We start from the raw sequence: 10523 nt of genomic DNA, 5'->3' as shown, positions 1-10523 counted from the left end.
GTGGACCCCCAGCAAAATGCAGCAAACCTGCAGAAAAGGTGTCGGTTAGAAGAAAAACAAACAGAAATTAATAACAATAACAACATCAACAAAAAAGACTCCACAAAAACCCCATCCAAAGGTCATCAGCCTCAAAGATCAAAGGTAGATAAATCCATGAAGATGAGGAAAAACCAATGCAAAAACACTGAAAATTCTGAAAGCCAGAATGCCTCTTCTCCAAATGATCACAACACTTCTCCAGCAAGGGCACAGAGCAGGGCTGAAACTGTGATAGATGAATTGACAGAAGTGATTTCAGAAAGTAGGTAATAACAAACTTTGCAGAGCTAAAGAAGCTGGTAGGGCTAGGAGAGGGATAGCAGGGGGTGGGGGGATTGGGAAGGGATAACATTAGGATAAACACCTAATGTAGATGACAGGGGGATGGATGCAGCAAACCACCATGGTACTTGTATACCTATGTAACAAACCTGCACAATATAATTTAAAAAAAGTATGTTATAATCCAATGCAAGGAAACTAAGAACCATGATAAAACATTACAGAAGCTGTTAACTAGAATAACCAGTTTAGAGAGAAACATAATGTCCTGATGGAGTTGAAAACACAGCACGAGAACTTCGTGATGCAAACACAAGTATCAATAGCTGAATCACCCAAGCAGAAGAGAGAATATCAGAGTTTGAAGACTATCTTGCTGAAGTAAGGCATGTGGACAAGATTAGAGAAAAAAGAATGAAAAGCAATGAACAAAACCTCTGAGAACTATGGGACTATGTAAAAAGACCAAATCTATAACTGATTTAAATACCTGAAAGAGACAGGGAGAGTGGAACCAAGCTGGAAAACACGCTTCAGGAAACTATCGAGGAGAACTTCACCAACCTAGTAAGACAGGCTGACATTCAAGTTCATGAAATCCAGAGTCCCAGTAAGATACTCCACGAGAAGTTCTACTGCAAGACACACAATCATCAGATTCTCTAAAGCCAAATGAAGGAAAAATGCTAAGGACAGTCAGAAAGGCAAGGTCATCTACAAAGCAAAGCCAGTTAGACTAACAGTAGACCTGTCAACAGAAACGCTACAAGCCAGAAGAGATTGGGGGCCAATATTCAGCATTCTTAAAGGAAAGAATTTCCAACCCAGAATTTCATGTCTGGCCAAACTAAGCTTCATAAGCGAAAAAGAAATAAAATCTTTTTCAAAAAAGCAAATGATGAGGGATTTTTATCACCACCAGGTGTGCGTTGCAAAAGCTCCTGAAGGAAGCATTAAACATGGAAAGGAACAACTATTACCAGCCAGTATAAACACACACTGAGGTACACAGACCAACAACACTATGAAACAACTACATTAGCAAGTATGCAAAATTAACCAGCCAGCATGATGATGACAGGACCTCACAACATACCAATATTAACCTTAAATATAAATGGGCTAAATATCCCAATTAAAAGACATAGAATGGCAAGCTGGATAAAAAGATAAGACCCACTGGTGTGCTGAATTCAAGAGATATCTCACTTACAAAGACATACACAGGCTCAAAATTAAGGGATGGAGGAAAATTTAACAAGGAAATGGAAAGCAGAAGAAAGCAGAGGTTGCAATCCTAGTTTCTGGCAAAATAGACTTTAAATCAACAAAGGACAAAAAAGACAAGGAAAGGCATTACAAAATGGTAAAGGGTTTGATTTAGCAAGAAGAGCTAACTCTCCTAAATATAAATATATAAATACAGGAGCACCCAGATTCATAAAACAAGTTCTTAAAGACCTACTAAGAGACTTAGACCCCCACACAACAATAGTGGTTTGAATAAGGCCCCCCCCAACACAAATTCATAAACTTTCTTAAAATATTATGAGATTTTTTGCATTTTTTATCACCAGTTACCATGGTTAGTGTATTTTATGTGTGGCCCCAAGCAATTCATCTTCCAATGCGGCCCAGGTGAGCCAAAGATTGGACACCCCTGCCAATTAAAATGAATGCACTACAGCCACATACAACAGCATGGATCAATCCCAATGACGTAATTTTGAGCATAAGAAACCAGACACAAATGATTACATACTATATGTTTCCCTTAATGTACAGGTCAAATGCTGACAAATCTAAACAAAAGTATTTCATGATTTAGGCTTAGTGATAAAATTTTAAAGAAAAGTGAGAAGATCATTATCATAAAAGTCATAAAGAATCTCTTTGTGGGAAGTAATAACTGTGAGGGAAAGGATGGAGGCTTCTGGTATGCCGGTCATGTTTTATTTTTTAAAAACTTGAATGGTAGTTACAGGTATGTTTACTTCATAATAATTCAGAGTTGTACATACTTTGTTCTATACACTTTGCCATATGTGTGCTGTATTTTACAATAAAGAGAATAAAAAGGTTGTTCTTTTTCTCCAATTCTATACCTGGCACAGCATAAAATTCAGGGGGTCCTCTGGCTTTTCATAGACTAAGTTTTCAGTAATCTGCTGAGAGAAAGAGCATAAGGCATCACATTATGGCTCTGAGCAAAAGTTATGTGGTCAGGTTATATTTGATGCTATCTTTCCCACTAATCTAACACATACCATAGCTTCTGTTTTTTCAGAGATGGGGTCTCACTCCGTCACCCAAGATGGTATGCAGTGGTACTGTCATAGCTCATACATAGTTCACTGTAGCTTCAAACTGCTGGGCTCAACGGATCCTCCTGCCTCAGCCTCCTGAGTAGCTAGGACTATAGGTGCACACCACTATTTCCAGCTCACTATGGTATTTTGAATAAATTCATGTATTTCTAAAAAGTAACAGCTTACTTTATTATTACTAAGAAAGTTAGGCAAATTAAGGTAAAATTTAGAAGAATAAAAGTTTTATAATAAATAGCAATGGATATTTTTACTGGTTTCCAAGATCAAAGAGATAGTGAGAAGATTTGGAAGAAAATCTTTGTTTTGAGAATTGTGATCTCACTAGATTGTGAAATTAATAAATTATTTCCTTTGAAGAACAGTAAGAGGAAAGCATTTTGAATAAAAAATTTTAAACTGCATAATTTTGCATAGAAAATTGCTTCTGAGGCATTTGATTCGAAATGGTAAAAATGATGTTCAGTACTGCAATATTATGAAAAAGTATACATAAAACTTTAGATTCACTTCCGTTTTTTGTTATTGAATAAATTAAAAATTATAATAAAGCACGATTCTCATTTGCAGAACATAACAATCAGGCAAATTTCAGGATAGAATATTCAGGTCTACTTAAGGCACCAACATCATTCCATTATGTATTTTATATTTATTTCTGTTGAACACATATTTGATTACTATTTTTTCTTACAACAATGTTGCATGCATAAGCATTTTTTTCTTCACAGGTGAAGAAAATTATGAAATAATTAAAACTCTACTGTCTCAACAAGTTTCAGCCTTCAGTTTAATAATTAGTAGTTCCTTCATTAAAGCCAGAAACCTGGCCATTAGTACTCTTCCAACAAAAAGACATTTGAAAAAGGAAAAGACATAGACCAGGGTTAATGAAGCAGACATCATTTATGCTTATTTTATGTAAAGAATCTGAAGTTCACAGAAGTTAAGTAATTTTTCCCAAATCACAAAGATAAGACGTGCAAAGTTAGGATTTGAGTCTTGGGCTCAGCCCTAACTGCAAAAGATTGTAAAATCTGTGCTCTTACCTATATGCTCTACTTAGCTTTAAATTAAAAAAATTTCAGTATAAAGGTTTTCGTTTGAGGTAAGCCATTCTTGTTTTACACCTTTGTTGTATATGTTCATGTACATTGCTGGGGGTAAATAATATTAACATAAAAATAAACACACCAGGCAATAATCTCTTGTGACGTCAAGGGATATCAAAAAGTTCCAGCACCACATCCTGAGGTCAATGAGATTTGTAATTTGAAGAACTAGAAGCAATTTTAAAGTATTTCTTTTCCCCTCTAGAGAATATGGATTCTTAGATGGTCACGAGATTGGTCATCTTTTGAAAGTTTAGTCATGTTCCATATAGGGATGTATTTAAAGATTCTAATGGAGCTGAAAAATTCCTATTGTCCAGTGACGTCGTAGCTGTCTTAACATCATAATGCAAGTCATTACTCACGTGTTTGTGGTGATGCTGGTGTAAACAAACCTATTTTGGTGCCAGTCGTATAAAAATATAGCACACGAAGTATATGTACACTATGTCATACTTGAAAATAGATGACTATCCTGCTGGTTTATGTACTTATTATGTGATTTATTTAGAAAGTACTATGTCTACCTATTTAAAAAAGTTAACTGTAAACCAGCAGGGAAGTTTTTTAGGTGGTATTCCAGAAGAAGGCATTGTTATCACAGGAGATGCAGCTTCATGCATGTTATTGCCTCTGAAGACCTTCCAGTGGGACAAGTTGTGAAGGTGGAAGACAGGGATACTGATGATCCTGACCCTGTGTAGGTGTAGGCTAATGAGTGTATTTGTGTCTTAGTTTTCATAAGAATGTTTAAATAGTAGAAAAATAAAAGTAAAAATAATTAAAAATGGAACCAAGATTATAGAATAAGAATGTAAAGAAAAATATTTTTGTATAGCTATACAATGTATATTTTAAGCTAAGTGTTATTACAAAACAGAAGATTAAAAAATTTTTAAAGTTTATAAAGTAAAAAAGCTACAGTAAGCTAAGGTTATTTTTGAAAAAACAAAAAGTTTAAAAAAATTTAGTGTAGTCTAAGTGTACAATGTTTATAAAGTCTACAGTATTGTGTGGTAACATCCAAGGCCTTTACACTGACTCACCACTCACTCACTGACTTGCTCAGAGCAACTTGCAGGCCTGCAAGCTCCATACATAGTTAAGTACTCCATAAAGGTGTACCATTTTTTATCTTTCATGTGGAAATTTTACTGTATGTTTTCTATGTTTAGATACGTTTAGATACACAAATACTTCCCATTGTGTTACAATTGCCTACAGTATTCATTATAATAATGTACAACACAGGTTTGTGGCCCAGGAGCAATAGGCTATACCATACAGCCTAAGTGTGTGGTAGCCTATATCGTCTAGATTTGTGTTAAGCACACTGATGTTCACACACAAAATCGCCTAATGATGCATGTTTCAGACCTCTCAGAAAATATCCTCGTTATTAAGCAACACGTGACAGTATAACACTTCTGCCTGGATTGCCGTTTTCTCTTCGTTTCAATTGATAATTTTTTCCTTCCTTCCTAGACTGGCTATAAGTTTAACTCTTGGCTAGGTTTTTCCCTATCAGCCAACCTATCTGATCTCTAATTCCTCTGAATGGCTTCATATGATGGTATCATCTGTTTGGTGTTTATTATTTACTACTACTTATGGTACTTACATTTTAATGCACTTATTGTCTTCTCAATTAGAATATATCCCTTTTTACAGAATACACCCTTTCTTGTACCTCTTGAAAAACTTACAATTAAAAAGAGGAATTGAGAGGTTTACCTGGAATATTTGCAGAATGTGGTGTTTTTCCATGTACTGGAGTGAAACTTGATAAGGATCTTCATAAACTATACAAGGGAACCTCCTATAAGCTTGATTGGATGTACGATAACTCTTTCTGTGCTCAGTTTCTGAAAATTCATCCTGAAATTTAAATCCCCCCACCAAAGAGTCCTCAGTAAACCTGAAGGGCCTAGGAATTGTCATTATCAGTGAAATCTGACGTTGATGAGAACTTAACATCAGGAGTTGGAGAAAAGACACATTTTTATGAGAGACTTGGATAATCCTCCAGGCCTCCAGGTGCAATATAATGTACCTCATGTCCTGGGCCATACCCTAGGCATTACCAATCTACTTCAAGTACTTTTTCCTTCATAGGGATCTCTAATTGACTCAAATTCCCTTCTCCTGGTAGAAGCCCAGAGAGGGAGAATGACAGTATCACAGACTTAGTTGCAGAACCAGGACTTAAAATGCAGGTTTCCTGAATCCTGGTTTAGTAATCCTTCCTGAATGGCCTTTGGGTGGTAGAGAAGGACATACTTTTCTTTTATTTCCCATCCTTCTCATGCCCTTTCTGAAATTATGGGTCATACATACCATAACATGTGGGTTTATTCTTTATCCTTGAAGCAATATGTGCCCTTCCATCGTTTACCCCTGTTTCTACTCCCCAGGCCCCATCTTGATCTCTGATCTCCCAGGTAGTTTCAAATGCCCATTTAACTTACAGATTTGGTTACTAAGGCTTGAGCTTTTTCTTGACTGCTGATATAGTTCAATTTGGATGAAATGGAGGGGAGTCTTTGGAAATGGGCTTGGTCTTTTGCTTGGAAATTACTGGTGAATCTGGCATCAACTGGGTTGCAGGCTGGGATAGTGGTTGCATGTTGAGTTTCCATTTCAGCTGAAAGCTTGGACTTGGGGTCTACTTGGCTATCCTCAAATTTGCAGGGTTGTACTCTGCAGTCAGCCTCTTTGTGTTCCTTGCCATTACCTAACAGGGGAAATGTTCTGCCTTCAGACTGGCCACGTGTTCCATAGTAAGACAATTGGACTTTGTGATTAGTTTGTCTGTCTGCTAAGTGGTCAATCTGGTAAGATTCGCTGTAGTCAGCCTTGTCAACTGGAAATTGATCAGCATTACTATGAGCTTGGTCAATAGCCTGGTGCTCAGCTATTTCAGTGGCTTGGCCATACACTTGGTGGTGAGTCTTTACAGATGTTTTGTGGTCAGCCAGGCCATACAATCTGAAGTCAGTCTCCTCAGAAGTTCCTTGGTCAGCCAGGCCAGTCGATCTGTGGTGAATCTTCACAGAAGTTCTTCTCTCAACTTTGCCTGACATTCTTCGGTCAATCTGTACAGAAGGTCTTTGGTCAGATGGCATGGACGATCCACTGTCAATCTGTCCAGAAGTTCTTCCCTCAGATGGGCTTAATAATCTGCGGGGAATCTTCTCAGAAGTTCTTTGCTCAGCCTGGCCAGACATTCTGCGGTCCATCTGCTCAGAAGCTCTTCTCTCAGACTGGCCTGCCATTTTGTTGTGGGTCTGTTCAGAACCTCTTTGGTTAGACTGTATAGATAATCTACCACCAGTCTGCTCAGAAGTTTTTCTCTCAGCCTGGCCTGACATTCTGCGGTCAATCTGTCTGGAACCTCTCCGGTCAGATGGCATAGACAGTTCACTATCAATCTGCTCAGAAGGTCTTCTTTCAGCCTGGCTAGGTAATCTTCGTTCAATCTGTTCAGCCGTTCTTTCCTCAGTCAGGCCAGACACCTGGCCATCACTCTGTTCAGACTGTACATTATTAGGTTGGCTAGATGCCTTGCCTTCAGTCTGTTCAGATGGTGTTTGGTCAACCTGATCATATGCTCTAAGGTCAGAAGCATTAACAGGGTTGGAGACTTTGCCGCCAGGCATAGTACCAGGTGTACTATGCCCATTTTGTTTAGCTACTCCATTGGTAGGTTGGCTAAATATGTTGGATTCAGCCTGGCTAGGCACTCTTAGGACAGTCTGGCCAGCTATTCTGTGAGCATTTTGGTTATCTGCCTTCCTTTTGGCCTGGTTCTTCTGGTCGTCTTCTTTCTGGCCATTAGTATGTCCAGCAGTTGAGGGAGCGGCTGGAATTTCATGTTCCAAGGGTTTAGCCAGAGCCTCTTGTGGAGGCTCTTCCATTTCCTGCTGCGTCCTTGGCTGGTCTAGGTTGCCAGGCGCTGTGGGTGGGGCTGGGCAGGGTCGTCTAGGCGACAGGATTCCAACAGGCTTTGTTCCGACCTTCCCGCACATCCCGCACGTCCCGCAGAGTGGCCGCCCCGCTGCTGTGAGGGGAGGGACGGTTGTCAGCTGACACTGCAGCGCGCAGGCGAACGCAGGGACGAAGCCACCTCCTGAGAAGAGGCGATTCCCAGGCTCTGGCAGCTAGAGCTTCTCCTCCGTTCCGGAGCGAGCAGGCCACAGGCTCCATGCAACGCTGCCTAGGGCATTACCCTCTTCCTTGTTCGCGGGGGTTCTCAGCAGTGTGTGAGAAAGAGGCCCTCTTGCAGGTACTGCTCCTCTGATTAGCATCCCCCACTGCACCCGCAAATGTTAACAGATGAACATGTGACCAGCTGCACGAGGACCATGAACCTGAACCGAGGTTGCTGCTGTTGTCAATAACTCAGATTCACACTTTGGTACTGAGTTTGTCTCTCATCCCAGATGTAAGCACAGCATGATGTTAGACTGGGCACTGTGCTAGTAAATAGTCTTGCTAAATATTATTCTTCTTTAGACTCTATTCGGTGTTGAGGTGACATAACCATATTATATTCTTTTACATTTTTCAGTACTGTTTTTACAGTGGTAGTGCTGTTTTCAGTAGCACCAAGAAGAGTTTAGTCTTACTAACACTCATGCTATTAAAATCTTAGGGATCTGCCCTCACAAGAAAAGAGTGTAAAGAAGAGTTTTGCTCTCCACCACCCCCTCCCCGTACCCCTTGGCAGTTTATTCCTGCAGGAGCCTCCTCCCCCATCTCGAAGGACAGGCCAGCAGTTATTTTCCATCTCCTCTGGGTATAGCTGTCTTGGCAGTGGAAACTCAAGCTCCAAGGTGTTTTCTTTCTGAATTAGACATGTGATCCATGTGAGCCAGAGAGAGGAGAGACGATCCAGTGAGAATGGGTTCTAAAATTGCACCATCTAGTGGTCCTACAGCAGAGAGGAGAGTTAGGAGGAGGCCAAACCAGGGTTCAGAAAGGAAGGGAGTAAGGAAAGTGGGAGAAAGATACCAGAAGGAATATTTAACAAGTGGAGAATTTGTATTTGATGGGTCAGTGTGGCCCAGGTTTTGAGATTTGGCCCTCCCCTTTTGCAATAAACCTTAAGAACGCACCTCAGAGTCAGTAGGCTATCTACTTTCGGGAGTAGGCCAGTACAGAGGTGGTCGTTGATGAGATGTATTACTTTGACCTTGCAAAGCCTAAAATTACTGAGGCAGGCCAAGGGTTGGTAGTGTGATACCAGATATTCCTTTAGTAGGGATTTAATTGCATTAAACAATTAGAAATGAGACTTAAAATCCAAATGCAAACACTTGTGATCAAAGTGTGACAGGGAGAGTGAATCCAATGGATGCCATACTTAGGAATGGAAAGGGGAATCTAAGCACGCTGAAGTAAAATCATCTATGTAACAGTGCCTAGAACATAGTAGGTGTTCAATAAGTGTTCATTGAATGTAATTTTATGAATTATCTACCTTAGTTATTTAAAAATGCATAACACCCTTGGATACTGTGTTTAGAATAAAATAGGTGTTGGGCTATGGCTTGTAGCTTTAAAGGTTATTGGTTTTGTGAATTTATTTTTGCATTTTATAACTTAAATGTAATCATTGTAGAAATATAAAAAAGAAAGCATAAAGAAAAAATTACCCAAACACTCAAGAGATAACCTTTATTGACATTTTGATGTGTATCCTTCTGGAATTACCCCCATGCAAATCTGTGTCTATATCTACATGTATGTATATAGATTTTACAAAATGATGATTTATTAATTAGAGATCTTTATTCTTTTTAATGTGGCTGTTTTATAGTTATAAATTTCCCTCTGAGCTGATGCTTTTGTGGCATCTCACAAGTTTTTGGTGTTATTTTTTCATTAATCTCAAGATACTTTCTCAGTGACTTTTTTTCTTTGATGCATTGGTTGTTTAAAAGTATATTAATTTCCAAATATGTATGAATTTTCTAGTTTTCCTTTCCTGCTCTTATTGATTTCTAAGTTCATTTTGCTGTGTTCAGAGAATATGCTTTGTATGATTTCAATCTTTTAAAATATATTAAGCCTTGTTTAGTGGCCTACCTATGGTTAATCCTGGAGAATATTCCATGGAAAGAATGTGTATTTGCTATTGTTGGATGGAATGTTCTTCATATGTGTTAAGTCTAATCAGTTGATAGTGTTCAAGTCCTGTATTTTCTTTCTGGTCTTCTGTCTAGATGTTCTATTCATTATTGAAAGTGGGAAACACAAAAAATTAGTTGGATGTGGTGGCATGGACCTGTGGTTCCAGCTATTCGGTGGGCTGAGATGGGAGGATTGCTGGGCTCAGGATGTTTAGGCTATCTGAGCTGTGATTGTGCCACTGCTCTCCAGCCTGGGTGACAGAGTGACACCTTATCTCAAAAAAAAAAAAAAAGTGGGATATTAAAATCTTCAACTATTATTGTAGAACTGTCTGCTTTTCCCGTCAAATCTGTCAATATTTGCTTCATATAATCAGAGCTTGTTGTTTTCTACAAATAATTATTTTCTATAAATATTATAAACAAGAAAAAATGAAGTCTTCCTGTTTGACTCTTTTATCAATATATAATATACTTCTTTGTGTCTCACAACAGTTTTTGACTTAAAGTCTATTTTGTCTGATATTAGTATAACAGTTCCAGCTCTTTTGGTTATTATTTGCATGGAATATCTTTTCCATAGTTTTATTTTCAACTTATCATGTCTTTGAAACTAAAAATAATCT

The 10523-nt window shown here is 38.6% G+C and overlaps 1 protein-coding gene across 1 annotated transcript; it reads right to left on the bottom strand.

The window, feature by feature from the left end:
• Positions 1 to 2264: 2264 nt before the first annotated feature.
• On the bottom strand, positions 2265 to 7680 carry TEX55 (testis expressed 55). Its single transcript, XM_037735044.1, has 4 exons — positions 7158 to 7680; positions 6232 to 7061; positions 5498 to 5641; positions 2265 to 2492 (listed from the first exon to the last, which is right to left on the bottom strand). The coding sequence occupies exons 1-4, from the start codon at positions 7678 to 7680 to the stop codon at positions 2424 to 2426; spliced, it is 1566 nt and encodes a 521-aa protein (XP_037590972.1). The 3' UTR covers positions 2265 to 2423.
• Positions 7681 to 10523: the final 2843 nt, after the last annotated feature.

This window comes from Cebus imitator, unplaced genomic scaffold, assembly GCF_001604975.1.
Source record: "Cebus imitator isolate Cc_AM_T3 unplaced genomic scaffold, Cebus_imitator-1.0 Scaffold713, whole genome shotgun sequence".
NCBI classification, from domain to species: domain Eukaryota; kingdom Metazoa; phylum Chordata; class Mammalia; order Primates; family Cebidae; genus Cebus; species Cebus imitator.
The sequence above is the reverse complement of the archived record's forward strand: the minus strand, read 5'-3'. Positions and strand labels throughout refer to the sequence as shown.

Bases quoted from the DNA above. Each gene is read 5' to 3' on its own strand.
- TEX55 (XM_037735044.1), bottom strand. From the start codon at position 7,680: ATGGAAGAGCCTCCACAAGAGGCTCTGGCTAAACCCTTGGAACATGAA. The intron at 7,062-7,157 runs GTTCCAGACAGA...CTAACCAAAGAG, and splicing joins TATGCCATCTGACCGGAGAG to GTTCTGAACAGACCCACAAC. The intron at 2,493-5,497 runs GTAAACCTCTCA...TCTTTCTCTCAG, and splicing joins ACATTCTGCAAATATTCCAG to CAGATTACTGAAAACTTAGT.